This window comes from Pleurodeles waltl, chromosome 4_2 (genome assembly GCF_031143425.1).
Source record: "Pleurodeles waltl isolate 20211129_DDA chromosome 4_2, aPleWal1.hap1.20221129, whole genome shotgun sequence".
In the NCBI taxonomy this organism is placed as follows: Eukaryota; Metazoa; Chordata; class Amphibia; order Caudata; family Salamandridae; genus Pleurodeles; species Pleurodeles waltl.
The window spans coordinates 501,749,793-501,771,757 of NC_090443.1; the positions used below are offsets into that span (position 1 = coordinate 501,749,793).

The following is a 21,965-nucleotide window of genomic DNA, read 5'->3' on the forward strand; positions in this document are numbered from 1 at the left end:
AAATGGTTACACTGATTTTCCATTAGAAATATTTTTGGGAAATACTAGCATGCATCAACACATTTTACTAAATGACACTTCATTTGCATCTAATCAGAGAGCATTCTGGGAGCATTATACTTAGCCTCATAGCCTAAACTTTTCAAAAATGTGTATACATGTTTGTTTTTTTTGTATTGGAACCAACGTCAGTAGTGAAGTGTGACCTTAAAACATTTATTTACAGCACTTACCCTAATAATGAAGGCTTTCAAATAATGAACCATAAATACAAGTTCGAACAGCATTGTCTTTTGGAAACACATTACCTCAACTGCAGAGAGTTTCACTCTCTGTAAACAGGCAGCCAAAGGGTTTGTGCTGCAGAGGGTTGGGCCTACTTGTCCCAAGGACAAAGTAAACATAAAAACTTGTTGCCCTTGACCCCAAACAGGATGTCCCGGGCGCGGGCGATAGGAATTCCACATCCCTGAAGAGGGTCAGTTTTCAGTGGAAAAATGTGCTGCATCCATGTTGCGTTTTGGCCCGTTTCCTGTTGAGAGCACTAGGTCTACCCACACAGGTGAGGTGCCATTTTTATCAGGAGACTTGAGAGAATGCTGGGTAGAAGGAAGTTTCTGGCTTCCCGTAGATTCCAGAACTTTCCATCACACAAATGTGAGGAAAATGTGGTGGGTTTTTTTTCGTCAGTGTTTGAGGATTACAGGGGACTCTGGATAAAAAAACTTGGTAAGAGCCACACAAGTCATCCCATCCTGGAGTTCTCTAGGTGACTGTTTTTTAAAAATATAAAGGTTGTTTAGGTTTTGCTGGAAGAGCTACAGTCCTAGATCTAATGCTACCCACATCGGAAAAAGAGGGTCAATTTTCAGAAGAAAAATGTGTTGCGTCAATGTTGCGTTTTGGGCAGTTGCTGCTGCGAACACCAGGTCTACCCACACTAGTAAGGTACCATTTGTATCAGGAGACTTGGGGGAATGCTGGGTGGAAGGAAGTTTGCGGCTTCTTGTAGATTCTAAAGCTTTCTATCACAGAAATCTGAGGAAAATATGTGTGTTTTTTTTTTTTAGTCAAACTTTGAGGTTTGCAGGGGATTCTGGGTACAAAAAGTGTGGTGAGAACCACACAAGTCAGCTCATCCTGTATACCCCTATGTGTCTAGTTTTCAAAAATGTACAGGCTGGCTAGGTTTCCCTAGGTACCGGCTGAGCTGCGCTCCAAAATCTAGAGCTACCTACATTGGAAAAAAGAGTGTCAGTTGTCAGTGAGAAAAGGTGATTAATCCATGTTTCATTTTGGGTAATTTCTTGTCGCGGGTACTAGGCCTACCCACACAAGTGGGGTACCATTTTTATCGGGGGCCTTATAGGAACAAAGAATAGTAGACATTTGTTATTACCTATTTGATTTTGCTGCATTTGTGTCTTTCAAATATAAGACTGTGTATAAGAAATATGACATTTTGAACAATACCCTCCAAATCATACTCTAGTATGGGTACCCACAAATTCAGAGATGTAGAAATAACCACTGCTCCTGACCTCTATATCATGTGCCCATTTCAGAGATACACAAGTTTCCTGATACCCATTTTTCACTCTGCCAAATTCGTTAGAAGAATTGGGCTATACCCAGTACTCAATGAAAAACGTTGGTGTGGTGGAGCTCAGTTGTTTGCTCTGGGTACCTAGGGTTCCCGGAGAACCTACAAATCCTAAATATCCCTGCAACTAGAAGGGACTAGTTGACGTAATGGTATATTGCTTTTGTCAATCTGCCATCGCGACAAAGTTACAGATGAAAATGTTGTCACAAATGCTTGCTTTTTTCCTACTCGTTTTCAATATTTCTTTTTTTGCCAAGTTATTTTCCTTGGAAAAACCTTGCAGACCTGGTGTGGATAGGTTATGTTCACAAAAAGTTATGGAGGCCTAAGAGCCAACGACCGCAAATAGCCAAAAAAAATGGCTCAGCGCGGGGGTGAAAATGCCTAGCAGTGAAGGGTTAAGACTGCTGTTCCTTCATTCAGAATACACCAATTCCATCAAACATTAGAAAATAAATATTTAGAAAGTTTAAGCATAGCAATCTTGATTATTTTCCGTAACCATTGTTATAAAGTATATACATAAAACAGTAGAATGAAATACAGAATCAATCGTCGTAAAATAGTGTACAGAATAAAACCTGACAGCCTGTCATTACACAAAAGCCAGTGTTGATTTTGAGGATCTTTTTGTTATTCCCATGTCCTTTACATATTAAAGTTCCTTTGTCCTTTACCAATTAAAGTTAATCAGTTCTTTGTAATTCTGAGAGATATGTGCTATACAAGATCTTACTACTAAATAGAAAAAAAACAGTGTTCTGTCCCCTGGCATTCCAGGCATAGTTTGTCAGTGTTTATTGCAGTGAAAAGAATATGAACAGATTTGTAGAGCCAGATCACATGTTTGGCTGAATGTACCTGAAACAACTGAAACAGTGGTTTGAACCCTTTTCATACTTTGCTGCTTCTCACACAAGGCCATTACCAAGTCACACAATCATCAATCTAGAGTACTTTATTGAAAATCATGTTGATGCCAAGAGGCATCGTCATGTTCTGTTTTCCCTTTTATTGTTCTTTGTTTTAAACACTTGTGGCACTTGCAGAGATGCCACCTCAATTAATACGTTTTCTGTGAAAAATGAGGGAATGGTTGTTTTTCAGAACATATTCCAATAATTTTTGTGTTGACTGTGTTGCTCAAGTGTTACTTCTGAAAATAGATTCTGGTTTCTTCTTGGTTTTCTACAGTTCATTCACACAATGATTTTCTGCTGGCCATCCTCACACGCTGCCAGATCTTGGTCTCTGCTCCAGGTAAGTTGGTGTGCTGCATTTACTGAAATTGGTGATAACTTCAGCGATTTCCACCCTACTGTTTTTCATGGCATAGGAAAGTTTGATTCTCCACTTATTCCTGGAAAGGCAGAGCATCTGTGACTGCAGCCATTTCACAGACTTGTATCAGTAGGACTATATGTCCTTTTAAAAGTGAGAAAGCACGTTGTGGTAGGGTGGTTAATTTTCTGATGTTGAACTGGGAAATTAATTGACCTATCTTTGGTATTCAAATATTTTAAATGTTATTTTTATAGTTGCTCAAACAACAGAATATAAACTTTTCATAAAAGACACCAAAATGCATTTCTAATAGTTTCCTAGTAACTATAAAGTATCTTGCAGCCGTTCAACAGATTTGGGAAGCTAATGTTTTGCTTCCCTATATATAAAAACCCAACTTGGAAAAAGACTGCTTTGTTGGAGATAAACAAACTTTTCCTACTCCAAACTGTGCGAGGAGAACATAAGATCCCTGTGATTTCTCACAAGCACACCTGCTTTGGTGGACTGGTCATTCAGAGTTGCTGTACTTGACACTTGCTACTCACTCTTTCTCCAATGGCTCCACTTTCTCACATCAGCAGCAAAGCTGCCCCTATCTGAATCACATAGGTCAGTCCTACAAAACTAACCACCCTTCTTGTTGAGGTACCTGATAACCACATTCTCTCTTCAGTTTCTTTCTTGCATTCTATCTATCACTTTTTATTGTCCGCAAATACAGTAATGATTTGTATGTTTACTTTCAAATAGAAGAAGGGAGGAATGTTCTTGATATGGCTGAGTTGGAAAATATGTCTAAGAGGTACTGGTTTTGGGTGCTCACCCATTTATGTATTACACCAAGATGTGGAAGTGAGATTCTTACTCCAGCTTTTACAGTGTCTTCAAACTGCTATAACTGTTCAGATTGAACAGATTCTCCCCATCCAAGCCTCAACATCAAAAAGACATTGCCTGAAATAGGAGACAGGTCTTGAAGATTTCTGGTACCAATACCATCTGAAGGCTTTGCGGGCATCATTGGCATTAGAAAAAAACTGAGGCCATAGGAAAACCAAGGGCTTGAGGTAGATGCTAAAATTAATAATAATCAAGAGGAACCCTCAAGACTACTCAGGACAAGCACACCTGGAATGATAGGCATTTAGGGCCTGATTACAACTTTGGAGGAGGTGTTAATCCGTCCCAAATGTGACGGATATACCACCAGCCGTATTACGAGTTCCATAGGATATAATGGACTCGTAATACGGCTGGTGGTATATCCGTCACTTTACCGTCACTTTTAGGACGGATTAACACCTCCTCCAAAGTTGTAATCAGGCCCTTAGTGTGAAAAGCGGAAAAGAAAGTCCAAGCTTTCCGAGTATGGTCAGGGCCAAGCAGTGTGAAACCCAAAACTCTGGCCCCCACCAGCTTGCACCTCATGTTCCCTTTAGATACTAAATTGATATTGTCAAGTAAACTGTTGCTAGGGTTTCAGTGAAAGGCTTAAATACCCTTATCGAGGAGTTGAGAAATGAGAGGCTTTAAGTAAAGTTTTGTGTCTTGGTCCTTGCCTTTGTCTCCCTTCGTAGTTGTAGAATGCGGTGGATTAGGCCTGGTACTGCCTTGGTCTAATGGATGTGTAGCAGTATCCTAACTGCTGATTGTTTTTTGAACTGGCAACAATGCCTATAGAGAGGGAAGCGTTTGCGTTCTTGTTAGTGGTGTAGTAGTGCCCTTCACTCCTCCCTGCTCTAGGCAGATGGGGTATACTTATCTCTTTGAAGACAGACCCTTGAAGAAGGTGGATGGTAGAGGAATATCTGCCATTGAAGTTTGGTGAGCTGAGTCTTAGATGTGTACAACAAAGAGCTATTTGTTTGTCATGCCTCCTGCATGCAAAGGTCTCTTCCTGGTTCTAAAACTTTGAGAATCTAGGTTATGTCAACGTTGCCCAATTTAGGTTACTTGTATACTTTAGCCTTCTCTCTTTGTTCTACTCTTTTCAGAGTGGGCTGACTTTGAGAACACATTAAATCACCAGACCCTCTTTAGGGATGTGTCTGGTTGCATTAAAAATCCCTGAAATGGCAAAGAGGATGAATAACAACCCTTCCCCCTGCTATCCCTTTGACAAAAAGACTCCTCCAAGGAGAATTGGCAACATGCAGACTTGGGCACTGGCGTATAAGGTCTGCTTTTGCCAGTGAGGGCCTGCTTCAGTTAAGTATATCTGCTTTCCTAGTCCCCAAGTTGGCTGCAAATTCCTGATGGAGAACCAAGCTCTGTCTCGGCCCTCTCCACCAGTTGGTTAGTGAGGCAAACCCACCATGGACACAGCAGTTTATGGCTTAGTGAATCTGCAGGCTTGAGCTCAATGCCTGATGGGAGTCTGCAGCTTCATCTTTAGAACTGCAGTCCTCAACCTATAATAAGCCCAAATACTTTGTTAGTGAGGATTGATGGTTAAATGTTTCCGTATACTATGCTATCCCAGGCTGGTCCAACATATTAAAAAAAACTTCAGGGGGATTTAAGACGATGGCTTATGGCCTGCTTTCAAGTGGCAGTGTTCGAGGGGTGCTGGGACAAGAATGTGCATGTTGTACAATCTTGTTTCCCTGCCTTGAATACGCGACTGAGTGCATCTGGTATCATGGTTTCTGAATTTGGCCTTAGTCTCACAGTTATCTAGTGTGTGTACAGAGGCCTAGGCATTTTCTCTGATACACGGAAGGTCCTCGACCTGGAAGGACACTCTAAGCATGTCTACTGTCCTTTTCATAGGTGCAACATGTAGAGCAGTGGTGACGGCGTTCCATGCTTTGTAAATCCACTGTTATGACCATACACTTTTATCTGTGTCACTGGAGTGGAGGCCTTCTGGCCCACAGTTGGAGAATTCACTTGTATGCACAGATTTCTAGTGCAAGCATTCCAAGTGTATGTTGTGTGTGTTTTGCATGTGGCCTGCGTGGGAAATGCATGTAGCGTGTGAATGCACCAGAGTAATAGAGGCCTCTAGGATCCCAGACAGTGAAAGTATATTGTTGACATTCCTAAAGCTGATGGAAGGAGACCTAGACCCTGAAGTGGGAAAATAGGAGACAAGGTTTCTTTTTGAAATGTGATTCTACAAATTGCTGACTAGTCTTCTTGAAGTACTACCATTTCATAGATGGTTGAGGTGGAGGGGGTTTCAGGGGTGAAATTGCAGTTTCTGTAGGTCAAGGTGAAGGCCAGACTTTTATTTTTCCCCTAATCACACTTCACTGTGGCTGATGACAGCTAGATACAGAAATCTCACAACTGTTTGTGCCTCTGTTGTGAGTGCTCCAGACTGGAGATTACCCCACTGTAAGATGTATCACTCTACACAAGGTCTGTGTCTCTAGAGAAGCTTGGAGAACACACTGGAAAAGAGGACTACCCAAAACCAGTTCTGAAAGTGGAGACAAAGGATACACAACCCCTATCCACTTTTACTGTATTTTGGTGGGACCGACCCACTTGTTCAAGTTTGAAGTTATCTATGACCAAGGAAGGGAGTGCTCTGCAGCATGTGCTGGTGTCTGCCAGACCGCTAGCTTCCGAAAGGTTAGGGGACATCACTTGAGTCCACTCCTTGCTGCAAAAGCTGATTACCTGTCTTAAAACACTAAGAAGCCAGTCTGCCTGCTGAAAGGTACTGGAGCAGTGATTTTCCAGGAGAAGCGAGGTGCAGCATACCCCTGATGCTGTGGGTCTGCAGAAGTTGGGGATAGTATAGAGCAATGTGTGTGCCCAAGTATAAGTGGGCCTCAGTCTCTTCAGTCTGATTCATGTTAGCATTCGTGAAGTTGCGGCATGATCTTAGTTGCTATGCCTGATCTGTGAAGTTGCAGCATGACCTGAACCGCTGAGCCTAATGTATGAAGTTGTGGTTCTGACCTGAGCTGCAGCACCTAAATTGTTTAACTGTGGCGGGGCCCTAAAGCTGCTTCCTCTGCATGTATTTGTAGCGAAAACCATAGCTGCTCTGCTGTCTGAGACCTCGGTGTGCCTGATGCCATGGCCCAACATTCAAGTAGGAAGTCCTCACCATCTGCTTGAGTCTGACCATGCGTGGCTGCATCGAACAGGATTTGAACAGTCCAAGTCTAGCTGCACTGAACACTTGATGGTCATCCCATAAGAAGGTCCTGCAATTTACTGAGCAGCCATCCCTGACTGCAGCCACATCACCCAGATGCAGCTGCTGAGGAGGCCAAGAAAAACTTCAGCCTTGTGTTCAGCTAGGAAGAGGGTGAGAGTACAAACATCTGATGAGGGGTTGGCCACTCAAGAAGTACCATCCCGTTCACAGACTGAAAGAGACTATTTGGTGAGAACCAGTGAATGGAGTTAAAAAAAGACTGTGCACTAATGATGCACTATATGGGGTAATTGCATCTAAGCCCAATTGTGTTTGAACCCGACCTGAGAGGGAAGCACTGGTACCATAAGGGCGTCTCCAGGGTCAGTAGTGGGAAGAGGCGCACCAATCTACTCTAGCACCAGGGCAAGAAATAGCAGTGGGCACATTTAATTTTTATGTGTGTAATATTTATTTCTACTGTGTTTTAAAATCATTTCTTCTTCAAAGAACAGCACTGGGTTGAAAAATAATTTATTATACTAATGTGTGTTTGCAGAGGGCTAAGCACAAGCACCCCCACACTTCTTCCATGAAAACCCTGTGACTGCCATCACTACCACTCAGAGCCAAGTGCTGAAAGGGTTGTACATGCCCCATTTCACAGAGCCACCGTGGGGGAGATCTGAATTAAATGACCCCAGTCTCCACAGTTCAGGCCTTCTAGCCCCTTCTGACCTCCTGTAGGGGGACTGACAAAGGGTCATAGAAGCAGCTGCAGCCCTAAAACTTATATCTTACAAATTTCTCAAGAAGTCTAGTGAGGGCAATGAAGATGATGCAGGCACCAAATAGGGGGCTTGTTCTGTTAAAGGGAAGTTTAGTACAACGCTGTAAGGAAATGCCTCCTTGGCATGGTTGCCCCCTGACTTTTTGCCTTTGCTGATGCTATGTTTACAATTGAAAGTGTGCTGAGGCCTGCTAACCAGGCCCCAGCACCAGTGTTCTTTCCCTAACCTGTACTTTTGTATCCACAATTGGCAGACCCTGGCATCCAGATAAGTCCCTTGTAACTGGTACTTCTAGTACCAAGGGCCCTGATGCCAAGGAAGGTCTCTAAGGGCTGCAGCATGTCTTATGCCACCCTGGAGACCTCTCACTCAGCACAGACACTCTGCTTGCCAGCTTGTGTGTGCTAGTGAGGACAAAACGAGTAAGTCGACATGGCACTCCCCTCAGGGTGCCATGCCAGCCTCTCACTGCCTATGCAGTATAGGTAAGACACCCCTCTAGCAGGCCTTACAGCCCTCAGGCAGGGTGCACTATACCATAGGTGAGGGTACCAGTGCATGAGCATGGTACCCCTACAGTGTCTAAACAAAACCTTAGACATTGTAAGTGCAGGGTAGCCATAAGAGTATATGGTCTGGGAGTCCGTCAAACACGAACTCCACAGCACCATAATGGCTACACTGAAAACTGGGAAGTTTGGTATCAAACTTCTCAGCACAATAAATGCACACTGATGCCAGTGTACATTTTATTGTAAAATACACCACAGAGGGCACCTTAGAGGTGCCCCCTGAAACTTAACCGACTATCTGTGTAGGCTGACTAGTTTTAGCAGCCTGCCACAAACCGAGACATGTTGCTGGCCCCATGGGGAGAGTGCCTTTGTCACTCTGAGGCCAGTAACAAAGCCTGCACTGGGTGGAGATGCTAACACCTCCCCCAGGCAGGAATTGTCACACCTGGTGGTGAGCCTCAAAGGCTCACCTCCTTTGTGCCAACCCAGCAGGACACTCCAGCTAGTGGAGTTGCCCGCCCCCTCCGGCCAGGCCCCACTTTTGGCGGCAAGGCCGGAGAAAATAATGAGAAAAACAAGGAGGAGTCACTGGCCAGTCAAGACAGCCCCTAAGGTGTCCTGAGCTGAAGTGACTCTAACTTTTAGAAATCCTCCATCTTGCAGATGGAGGATTCCCCCAATAGGGTTAGGATTGTGACCCCCTCCCCTTGGGAGGAGGCACAAAGAGGGTGTACCCACCCTCAGGGCTAGTAGCCATTGGCTACTAACCCCCCAGACCTAAACACGCCCTTAAATTTAGTATTTAAGGGCTACCCTGAACCCTAGAAAATTAGATTCCTGCAACTACAAGAAGAAGGACTGCCTAGCTGAAAACCCCTGCAGCGGAAGACCAGAAGACGACAACTGCCTTGGCTCCAGAAACTCACCGGCCTGTCTCCTGCCTTCCAAAGATCCTGCTCCAGCGATGCCTTCCGAAGGGACCAGCGACCTCGACATCCTCTGAGGACTGCCCCTGCTTCGAAAAGACAAGAAACTCCCGAGGACAGCGGACCTGCTCCAAGAAAAGCTGCAACTTTGTTTCCAGCAGCTTTAAAGATCCCTGCAAGCTCCCCGCAAGAAGCGTGAGACTTGCAACACTGCACCCGGCGACCCCGACTCGGCTGGTGGCGATCCAACACCTCAGGAGGGACCCCAGGACTACTCTAAGACTGTGAGTACAAAAACCTGTCCCCCCTGAGCCCCCACAGCGCCGCCTGCAGAGGGAATCCCGAGGCTTCCCCTGACCGCGACTCTTTGAATCCAAAGTCCCGACACCTGGGAGAGACCCTGCACCCGCAGCCCCCAGGGCCTGAAGGACCGGACTTTCACTGGAGGAGTGACCCCCAGGAGTCCCTCTCCCTTGATCAAGTGGAGGTTTCCCCGAGGAACCCCCCCCTTGCCTGCCTGCAGCGCTGAAGAGACCCCGAGATCTCTCATAGACTAACATTGCGAACCCGACGCTTGTTTCTACACTGCACCCGGCCGCCCCCGCGCCGCTGAGGGTGAAATTTCTGTGTGGGCTTGTGTCCCCCCCGGTGCCCTACAAAACCCCCCTGGTCTGCCCTCCGAAGACGCGGGTACTTACCTGCAAGCAGACCGGAACCGGGGCACCCCCTTCTCTCCATTCTAGCCTATGTGTTTTGGGCACCACTTTGAACTCTGCACCTGACCGGCCCTGAGCTGCTGGTGTGGTGACTTTGGGGTTGCTCTGAACCCCCAACGGTGGGCTACCTTGGACCAAGAACTAAGCCCTGTAAGTGTCTTACTTACCTGGTTAACCTAACAAATACTTACCTCCCCTAGGAACTGCGAAAATTGCACTAAGTGTCCACTTTTAAAACAGCTATTTGTGAATAACTTGAAAAGTATACATGCAATTTTGATGATTTGAAGTTCCTAAAGTACTTACCTGCAATACCTTTCGAATGAGATATTACATGTAGAATTTGAACCTGTGGTTCTTAAAATAAACTAAGACAAGATATTTTTCTATACAAAAACCTATTGGCTGGATTTGTCTCTGAGTGTGTGTACCTCATTTATTGTCTATGTGTATGTACAACAAATGCTTAACACTACTCCTTGGATAAGCCTACTGCTCGACCACACTACCACAAAATAGAGCATTAGTATTATCTATTTTTACCACTATTTTACCTCTAAGGGGAACCCTTGGACTCTGTGCATGCTATTCCTTACTTTGAAATAGCACATACAGAGCCAACTTCCTACAAACGCATATGTTAGAAGCCCCCCGACTCAAGCTAGCCCTAATCTAACTGGGCAGCAAAGTTAAATATTTGTTGTGTTTAGTAAGTATTCAACAATACAATGTACAGTGTGCAGTTATTCTTTGATCAGCCACATGCCACAAATGAAATGTGAAGCTGCACAAATGTTGGAGCATGGCAGACGAGAGCATTGGTCTTGACCACTCCTGCCAACTCGTATTATCAGGACTGCCATTATAACCATTATTACTGCTTCAGGGTTTATATCGAGCAGTGGCAGTAAAGGATCTTAATAACCTGTGTTTTCTTGCGATTGACGGTCTGCCATTAGGTGCCTGCCTCAAACCCTTCAGTCTATCCATAACCCCCAGAACCCTTCTTTCCAATGTGAAGACAGACAAACTGGAAGGAAGCCAGGACAAAGCCACCAGTCACTAGAGAAGGATTCAAAATTGAATTAGCAGCAGCGTAAGGATCCCCATCTGAAGAGCAAAGATGATAATTTAGCACTTCCTGAGCTGCCTAAGTGGTGCTAGTCTTGTTGGGATCTTCTCTTCTGAATTTAGTCCCCATATTCCAGTGTAAGACAGGTATTAACCCAAGTATGGGTGGTGTTCAGTGCCTCCCCAGTGTCCTCTATTCTGCTAGAACCTGGTTCGTTTAGTGAAGTGGAAGGACTAAGGGTCAGATGTACCAAGCTTTTTAGCATTCGCAGACGGACAAATTCACAGAATCGGTCTGTTTGCAAATGCAGAAAGGCATTTTGTATGTACCAAGCCCAAATTGTGGTTCAGTAGCCTCTTACTGAATCGCAATTTGGAATTGTGAATCGGTGTTTGGAAGGGAGTGTTTGGGGCGTCCTTCCTAATACCGATTTGCAGTGGTATGAATGAATATTTTGTGACCAAAATGCGGTTGCAGAACATTTGCATTTTACCACCAAGTCGAAGTTTAAAAGCAATCAACCCAATCCAGCAGGCCACCATTCTTTTGATTTTTGTAATTCTCAATGTGTAGTAAACTGAGACGACCTCATTCATATTCATGAGGTAGGTCTATTTGGGACACACTAGGAATCGCAAAAAGTTTAAAACACACTTTAGTACATTAGTGTTCGTGATTACCAAATAGTGAATGACAAAAAATTGCTATTTGGTATTTGCAAATGATAATATTAGTACATATGGCCCTAAGTTTGCCATTGACTTCCACTCAGTCTGTGCTGCAGCTTGTAACTTGATCTGCTGAAGGTCGTTTGCTCTGTATTTCGTTGAAACTTGTCTGCCAGCACATGACACTCAAGTGCTGATTCTTGTGCTTCTTCACTTTATTTAAGAAATCAAAAAAGGGAGATTTGCTCTAAATTGGAATGATCTGTTCATCTACCTATCCCTGGTTGGATGAATCATGTTTTCCCCTCTGCCTCAGCATGTTTTAGGGGAGAGCAATTTTTATTTGCAGGGGACTTCGAATTCACCTAATGACCTCCACCAAGATCAACAAGGTCTCTAGTCTGCAGTTTAATTTCTATTTGAGAGGGGTAGAATGCTCTGGTTAGTTTTAATTACCTGATCATAGATGACTCTAAGCACATATACAGCAAGTTTGATTTTTATCTTTCCTGTAGGAATGATAATTAACAGTGGGAATATCAATGTGAAGTAGATTATAACATCTCTAACTGTAGTGGAATGTAAACTGACTCTAAAGTGGCCAGGACATTAAAAGATTTGAAAATTTAATTAGAGTTGAAAGACATATGGTAAGTAGAAAATAAAGGGATCTTATGTTAATGGACTCCTTTCTGCCATAAATATCTTTCCTTATGCCAAGATGCTTCGAAGCAGATGAAGGCTTCTCAGAACAGGGTGTGGGAGTTTTTAAAGCTTCACTCAAGGGAACTGTAGCATATTATTGGACTCAGCAAACAAAATAAAGAAACCTCATTCCCTGAAGTTTAAACTGGGCATTATAGAACCAACATATTTCATTATCAAGGCTCGAGGTGCAGGAAAAAGCTGGAAGGGGTGAAAATGAATCTCAAGGATTATTAGTTACAAAGACAAATTGTGAACTCTCATATATTAGAGCAACGTGCATATGAGGAGGATGAGTATGAAAGCCATACTTTAACATGTTTTAGCATATTCCTCCAAGAAAACGCCAGTAGAAATGTGATTTTTTTAATAATTCCAGAATCTGGTTTAAAACAAGCTAGTAGAGTTCCAGAAGAAATCAGGAAATATTTAGAGCACATTATCAGAAAGCAGTTCAAACTCCGTCTTCAGTCTTGTTGGAAAAGATTAATTGATTTCCCTGAGTTGTGAAGATACTTGATCTTTCTCTGGCAGGGCTTTTACTTTTTCTCTTTCTTGGCATATGTGATAGAAAAATTAAACTAAAGCCCCTCTAATTATAAAGTGATTGAAGAAGCTGAACTTCCTACTATGATTTCTAATACTTTTACTCATTCTCTTAAGCATTATGTGTCTGATTTGTTTTTTTCAGGGAGAATGACACTATTGTTAGTTTTTCAGGCAAATCTACTACCGACCTTACCTTGAACAGGTATATAAAGCTCCTAAATTAAGAACATACATCATTGATGAATGGCGTTGCAAAGGGAATTACACATTGGGCAGACCAATGTATTCATATAGATCCGAATGTTATTTAATCAAGACAGCTTCCCTCAAACCCACACGTTCCGAAGCCATTGACAGATTTTTAACTTGGCAAACGTCAGCAGCAATAGTTTTTCTTTTTTTAATATACTTTTTATTACTATTCAACACAACATACGTTGCCATCGTGTTATCATGATCAAAATACATTTAGCATAACAATGGTGCCAAGAACTCCCCCAAGTCCCCACCCCTCAAGGGGGCTGTGAATCCCTCAGTGAATCTAACATAGCCATCCATGCCCCTAAATCATTTCCCACCTTATCGTCAGGCCACGTCTGTGTCATATGGACTTCCTCCACCACTGCCCACTCTGATATGTCCCGAAGCCACTCTGCTATGCTAGGAGGTTTGTGCCCTATCCACTGTATAGCAATCCTTCGCTTGGCCAATACGAGCCTCAGGAGCACAAACTTCCTACTTAACTTCTTCCACTTTGGGTTTGGGAATAACCCCAGCAGCACCACTATACTAAGCTGTACATTCCACCCAGTAACCGCATTGAGCCTCTCCACTATATAAATGCCCAAGGAACTGCAAGTCCAGGCATTCTGCCATGTGGTCAAGGGGAGGGGGATTTTATGCAAACTCTTGCCTCTCTTGCTGGATAAATTAAATGTAATGTCTTAGGGGTGAAATATGCCTGATGAATGAAGTTATATTGAAATTAACTTGAACCTTGCATTGGAGGAAAATATGTTGTCCCCCTCATGTACCTTGCACCAGTCAGCTTCTGGAATCAGTTCAAACTATTGCTTCCGTCTATCTCTTCTGTATCTTCAGTGGTTGCACAGAATTGCACATATTGCCCTATGCAAGTGAGATATCAATAATCTACCCCCGCTAGAGCTAAAAGTGCCAGGAAACTAGGCCATACTTCTTGCGCTGTGACCGAGATCCTCGCATATTGGAGATACTGTCCTTGCCCAAGCTCAAAGGACTGCGCCGCTTCCTGCCGATTAATGAATCGCCCGCCTGTGTACAGGTCTCCCAGGCTGTTACAGCCTCCCCTTTTCCACTTCCCTATGGTCATGTCAGCAGCCATTTTCAGGAACAGCTGAAGCACCCAGATAGGCATGTACAGAGTAAATGGCGCAGTATGTAGTCCCCTTTTCACCACCCATTCTCAAAGTCTACATGTCTGCCTTACTACATACGATGTCTGGGCTTGGCACCCCAGCTCCCTTTATCAGCAACACATGGAGTGACACCATATCACAGGAGCCCCTCAGCAATTGTTTCTCCCAATTGTCCTCTTGCCACATTCAGTGCACTGCATGTTGCAAGTGCACTTTCATAATGTAGAACTCTTGATCTGGCAACTCAAGACCATCCTTATTCCAAGGCCGTTAAAGGATGCTAAGCCCAGTCCTTGCTCACCCCTCCCCCGACCACAGCAATTGAGTAATTAGTTTATCTCTGTGAAGTAGCGACACAGGATCTCATACAGCGAGCCCTACAATTTATAGAGACTGCGCATCAGCAACACCATTTTAATCAGGGCCCCTTTGCCTATCGGGAACAGAGGCAATGTCCTCCAGAACCTAATAGTCAGGCCCAGGCTAACTACTACCCTCTCGGTGTTCAAGTAAGTCTAGTCCGATTCAGTCTCTGCAGCAGCAATACAAGTAGTTCTTCTTGATGGAGAAAGAGCTTTTGACCTTACAAGCACAGATTGTTTTTGTTTTCCATTTTGAGAAAAATAGAATTTCCTTCTTAATTCATGAGGTTTAGTAGTTATTGTTTGTAAGGTTTTTTCAGCTACTTCGAAAAAGGGCAATGTAATGAAAGCTACTTGACTGGTATGTACATTTCTCACTGATCATCTTCACTTGTTTATTGAATCTTGAACTGTCTCTGTTTTCTTGATTGTTGGCTATGAAAGTTACTAGAAACTAAAATTGCTGATGGTGTAGCAGTATTTTGCCATGCTGGTACATTGAATATTTTAGCAATTTTGAAGCATTTTAATACTTATGCAGATATGGGAGGTTATGCAATAGGTAAGCAATAGACAGAAGTTCTTTTTCTTAATCTCTACCTTGGGTATTACCACGATTTTAGAGAGATTGTATAATTATAAGTTCTAAAAGCTATTTAGGTAATTGGATATAAGAGAACTTTGAAAACCTATATGATTAAAACCGTTTGGTACTCTGGGAGATTAACAATTTGTTTAATAGGGTACCATGTGCTATCGAGTCAGTTATGGAGAGGGTTGCGCCTATCAAAGTGATTGTACTTTCTTGATTCATCTTTCTCTTTACAGCACTTTTATGTGTTCTGCAAACCATTTTCTTTGTGAAAGTTGATACTCTCCAAGTTTTATGTGAGCAGGAAAACATTTGCGGTTAAGTCTACAATCTCTTCCAACATTGGAGGGTGGAGTAGCCTTACAAGTTTATTGTCTCACTTCAACAGCCATGCCATTTAATTGACTAAGTGCCTTGCCAAAGTATCAATATTTTACCATACTTCAGTATGTTTTTATTTTTATGGGAGCGTTTCACTGAACTTCTCTGTTTTCCTGACTTTCCACGTAGCCTTGAACATGTTCTTTTCAAGATGATGCACACAGTATTTCGTAAACGCAAAATGTTCGCCAAGACATGCTTATAAGACTGAGTACTTTTCAGTCCTTGGGTATGACTAAGCTAGAGATAAGGAATCAATTAGCTATTGTCTCTAGCAAGTATTTCCTCATTATTGGTCAGATGGACCAAGTTCTACACAATTTGAAAACGCAGGTAAACTGATATGTCTGTACATTTCAACAAAAGTTAAAGTGCCTATCGAGAGCTTTCTCCTCATAAACTATGGAAAATGGTGTACAGAAGGTATTTATTTTCCCTGCAGCTTCTTTTCAGGGAATAGAAAAATGGCACTCAAGAGGTAATTGCTAAAGAATCTCAGGCATACTGTGAAAATGAAAGTTTGAATACCGGTTTAATGACAACAGTTTAGCTGAAAGTGCTATGCAGATGAAATGCAAACTTGGCTGAATGAGCTAATCTGAAACATATGAGAATATGCAGTGGGGCTATTATACTACACACTATCACTACTAAATAAGATGAATCACATTACTTCTAAACATTGTCCTAGAGGTGGGATTCTAATGTAGGGAACTGTTTTTAATATGCCTAGTAGTGTCCCTTCTTAAATGGTTACTGGCAACCATTTTCTTAAGAATATTTTTTAATAGGAAATTAAGATAGGTCCTTATATTACTTCTCTTGACATGAAGGAAATTTAGCTAGAGACAATCAAGAATTTAATAGATCTGTCCTTGGCCAAGACTATTTGATTTTAGTAAATGTATATATCTTTTACAGGGATGTGGAATTCATATAGCCCAATGCCCAGGACAAATTGTTTGGGGTCAAGGACAACATGTTTTCAGGTTTATTGTGTCCTAGAAACAAGTATCCCCAACTCCCTGCAACACAAACTCTTTGGCTGCCAATTTACAGTACCATGTTAAAAAACAGTTGTCTTCAGCTGAAGTAATATTTGTATCTATATGTCAGTGCTGTTCGAACTTGTATTTGTAGTTCATTAATACAAAGCTTTTAAAATTTGGTGTGAGCGTTCTAAATATGTGCTGTAAGCTCGGACCATACTACTGACAATGCTTCGAGTAAAAAAAAATGTGTACACAACTTTGCAGAGTTTTAAAAAATGAATAATGCTCCCAGAATGCTCTTTCATGAAATGCAAATATTTGCATAAGCTTGAAAGCAAGATTGATGATTTTTTGCTTTCAAAATAAAATGTTCAGAAAAAAATGCAACTAGGGAAAAAAAACGTTTTGCTGAACTATTGTAACATTTAAGGTACCATTTCTTCGAAGCATCATTTAGTAAAATGTCTTGATGCTTGCTACTGTTTCTAATAAATATTCATAATGAAAGACAGTGTAACCAGTTTCAACAAGATTATAGGAAACATAAATATAAACAAGCATTGGCAAAGCCAATAGGTCCGATATTGGTGGTCAGTCTTGGTTTTGTCAAGGTGTGTCTTGTTGTGACATGGCTTGTGTAAAACTTTATTGTTGTGGGAGCTGCTGGGCCTTCACCACTGTAACAAATATTAGCAAAATGCAAACATATTTTTTGGCCCCAAAAAGCACACTTTGCCACAGTAGTTCTTGGCACTGAACAAAACTACTTTGTGTGCCGATATGCTTCTTGTGAAAGAGCAGATTGCGATCATTGTAATGCAGTGTAACATGGATTTGTAGAGCGCATAACTTGTCATTCAGGAGCATATCCAGGCACTGAGTAAGAGCGGGTACTGCAAGCAGGATCAGTCACAGTGAAGAAAGCTGATAGATAGATGGATAGCGAGAAAGAATTTTAGTAAAACAAAAGGTCTTGTTTAACGCCAGACCTAATTAGGGGGCCAATTCTTAAAGAAAGTTATAAAAACGCACCCAATGGCTGTCTTTGCATGACTGCAGATTTATGTATTTTATGAATTCACAAGAATTAACATAAGTAGACCAGGAAATCATACTCCTAGAAAAAAAAAATTGAACTGTACTTTACCACAAGCAAATCTGCAGGTGTAGATTTGCTCATGTGAAATTATGTTGAGTGTTTACAAGTTTACTTTCCTTTTAACCACTTTCTCCCCAACCCTGGAAGAAGTTTTACTTCTGACCTTCGTCAGGAGTACATTTCGGACCTTTCTCAGTATGGGAAATGATTAAAGAAGAGATGGGGAAAACTCTTTAAACACACAGGCAGTAGGTTGGCACAGATTCAAAAGGGCATTCCAACCATGGAAATATTGCTTACCGCTACCTCCAGCCCCAGTATGTAAAGGTAGCAAAATAAGGAAGCTGCTAGTATTCAAGCCCTATTATTGTATTAGCCCTGGCGTAATCAGGCTATTATCAGAGCTCTTATATAATGAGATTGCTGGCGTAATTTGTTGCCGCGTTACATGCCACCAAAAAAACAACTACATTTTCTTTTTTGCAGGACAAGTAGATTTATGAAGCAACCTGCCCATGGACAGGTGGATATTTTATTAAAATCCACACCCCAGCTTTTTTATGTATAGGGGCTCCTAGTCAGCCCTCTTCATCCATTGGTCTTTTGTTGCCATATATCGTTTTCTGCATACTACAGCATAAAGCATGGTGGCATGGGTCAGCCTCGTAGAGCCCTCGTCTTACTTCACTGTTAGTGACACATTCTTCTCTTTCACAGGTAACACATGAGCCCACAAAGTAGTTACATTTGGTGCCATGAATTGTTAGAGCAATGTGTGCTTATTGACACCAAAAACTGGTGCTGGTGGGACGGCACCCATTCATTTGTTTAAAACCCTAACGGAGCTGTGGGGCCCCATTTTTAACAAGAGTGTTCAATGCAGCAGTTGAAGACTATTCCTGATTCTTGGGGTGTTTCAGTTATAGTCCCTACCTTTAAAAAAAGGCAACAAGGCAAGCCTTACGTGTTATCGACCCCTTATGGATTCCTCACGTAAGCTTATGGGCAAGGTGCTCTTGCGTAGGCTGGAAAATTGGGAAGAGAACAATTCTATTATATCTGAGGTCCAATATGGCTTCAAGAAAGGCCTAGTGATTGGAACAGTGCATCAACTTGTATTTAATCACAGGGAAATACACCAAAGCCAAGAAGGGGTATCTATATTTATGCTTTGTTGATCTTAGTAATGCCTTCGATCTGGTTGACCACCAGATCCTTTGGTCTGCAGTGATATCTTTGAGTGCCCCGACTGAAACAGTCAATTTCCTTGCACAACTATTTGAGAATCTATCTTCAGTGGTTCGTTATGACCCGAGCAGGGAACGTTCGCCTTTGTTTATAGTTAGGAGGAGTATTAGATAGGGTTGTGAGCTGCCCCTGTTTCTTTTTTCTATTTTTATTAATGGGATAGATAACACCCTTTGGTCTCTGCAGGCCGATGTGCCCATGGTGGCGGGTCGGCCAGTTCCAGTTTTATTATATGCCAACTACACCGTATTATTATCAAGGATGCCAATGAACCTGCAGAGGCTGATGGGTGCTTTTGTGAGTTTATGGAGTCTAGGTACATGAAGATCAATAAGGCAAAGACCCACACTATGGTCAGTGGAAGGAAGCCTAGGAAATGTAGGCCATTTTTTTAATTGGGGATACAACATTTATGATTGTGAAAACTTTTAGCTATCTTGGAATTGTATTTAGTAGCACGGGGTCATGGGGCCAACTGATTTCAAACTTGATTTACGATGAGCCAGATCTGTGAAGGAGTCTTTACATTTGCACTCAAAGAAGACTCTCGCCCAGTTAGGGAAATGCTAGAAATCTATAAGGCAAGAGGGATGGCCACTGTCACCTTTGGAAGGGGTCTGTGGGGCTATGCCCCATGCAGTTCACTGTAGATAGAAGACATTTTTTTCCTTAGGCAACTTTTGTGTATTCCAGCTTCTACACCCTCATTTATGGCTCATAAGGAGGTTGGGATGGACTTTGTGGACGATATATTAGCAACTAAACCCTTACTTCTGTGGCATTCTGTCTGGTCAAAAATATAAACTGGTTTTACTAAATCCATCATTCTAGATTGTTTAGCATTTGATAACGCTGAGAGCTCATGCTGTTGTGCAAGGGTTATTTTTCAAGCATTGCACTTAACCAACACATGTAATTAAGCTGTGCGCTATTGAATTAAGGAGTACTTGCCAGACAGTCATTGAGGCTCAAGCTGCATGTAATGGCCACTGTGCTCAAGGGCCAGCTTCTCCTTAAGGCATACTCGCACTACAGGGTGAGCGGTAAAGGTCTTGCAGCATCTGAGAGCAATCGCCTTTCGAAACCGGCATTAAGCGACGCACATTGCTTACAGCAGGACCAGCTCAGTTTATCATGGAAAAGGCTGCAACACATCTGCGGCTGTCTTCCTCAGTTTGGATGTTTTCAGTGTGCTACTATGGCCGGTAATGTGTACTTTTAAAACTGTGGAGAAGCACCTGTAATCAGTTCATCAGTTGATCAAGGTTTGCGGCTACTGTCTAGTCACTGTTCCATGAGAAAGGAGTCCGCGGTGATGGGCACGCTTTAGGACTTTGTGTTTTTTATCATTGATTACCAGCAACTTTAACAGTGAGGAATTTCTTACTTAAAAAATTGATGTTTGCTTTTAGCGTACTCGCAAATATACAACTGACTGTCCACTGTAACCTGCTTGATCATAGATTACAAACTTGGTGTGCAAATTTTCCACAGAAAAGGTGATACATACATTGGAAAATTTCTGAGTGTTCCTGAGAAGCTATAAGCGAACAGGTGTTGAAGAGTGGAGAGAGGTTTCGGGTGAGAGGTTGCTTAGCGGGGACATTACGGCCCTAATTATGAATTTGGTGGGCAGAGAAGGCCACCCGCCAAACTCCCGTGATCGGCCCCTATTAAGAGTTTCCCGCTGGGTCAGCGGACAGAAACTCGATGGCCCAGCGGGAAACAGCCCACAACATTGATGCCGGCTCATAATTGCACCAGCAGTAATGTTGCGGTGTGTAGGGTGACCAGCACCTGTTGTGCTTTTCACTGTCTGCAATGCTACCGCCATGTAAAATCTCTAGGAGCGCTGCCCTGGTGGACCAGGACCGCCAGCCCCTCCAGTGGTAGAGAAGTGACCGTGCTGGGGGTCTGACCGCGACGCAACCGCTGCAGTTGTAATTGTGGATGTCATACCGCCGCATTGGCAGCGGTCTGACCGCCAGGGTTGTACTGAGGGCTAAGTGTTACTGCTGGACATAATTCTGTGCCATCTATAATGTATTTTTAATGTCATCCCAATTTACCTCTGTGTGCTGTTCTTAATTTGCTGCTGTGTTAAATTTTCTCCAAGTGTATTTTGTTTAAAGTCTGTCTGCTTCAGCTGCATGTGTATATTTTTAGAATCCTCAGTATGTTAGTGTAAGTGTGGCCATGCTGATTTTACTGTCTGAGAGTATGGCCATCTATGCCATGCTGAATTTGCTGCTGAAGTGGATGTGATGCATGTGTAAATTGTTAAGGCTGTGTACAGGGTTGTGTACCCTAGTGTTGCGTTTCAGGGTTGTGTATGCTAGTGTGCTTTGCAGTGTCATGTACCCTAGTGTTGTGTTGCATGTTTGAGTACCCAAATGTTGCATTGCAGAGTTGAGTATCTTAGTGTTACATCGTTAAGATGTGTGCCCTAGTGTTGCATTGCAGGGTCATGTATCCTGCTGCTCCGTTGTAGAGTTGTGTACTTTGGCAGTGGTTGTGTACCCTAGTGTTGCGTTGCAGGGTCGAGTACCCTAGTGTTGCGTTGTAGAGTTGTGTACCCTAGTGATGCCATACAGGGTTGTGTATCCTACTGTTGCGTTGTAGGGTTGTGTACTCTTGTGTTTTGTTGCAGGGCTGAGTACCCTAGCGTTGTGTTGATAGGTTGTGTACCCTACTGTTGCGTTGCAGGGTTGCGCACCCTAGTGTTGTGTTGCAGGATTATGTACCCTAGTGTTGCATTGCAGGGTCGAGTAACCTAGTGTTGTGTTGAGGGGTTATGTACTCTAGTGTTGCTTTGCTCATTTGATATCATAACGATCCAAAAATCCTGGGCAGAAGTGAGTATACCCCTAATTGGGTATGAAAAATTTAATAAGCAGGCAGAGAAAACCAGCATGTTTCGGAAGGGCAAAAGGTGGTCTAGCGATTTACATTAATGCTAA

The 21,965-nt window shown here is 42.8% G+C and overlaps 1 protein-coding gene across 2 annotated transcripts in view; it reads left to right on the top strand.

Annotated features, from left to right (window-relative positions):
• Positions 1–21,965, top strand: part of TADA1 (transcriptional adaptor 1) — a 193,009-nt gene that overhangs the window by 15,423 nt on the left and 155,621 nt on the right. For both annotated transcript variants that reach the window (XM_069231972.1, XM_069231973.1), the window contains exon 3: positions 2,801–2,866. In XM_069231972.1, the coding sequence (XP_069088073.1) occupies positions 2,801–2,866 (66 nt within the window). The remainder of the gene's footprint in view (positions 1–2,800; positions 2,867–21,965) is intronic.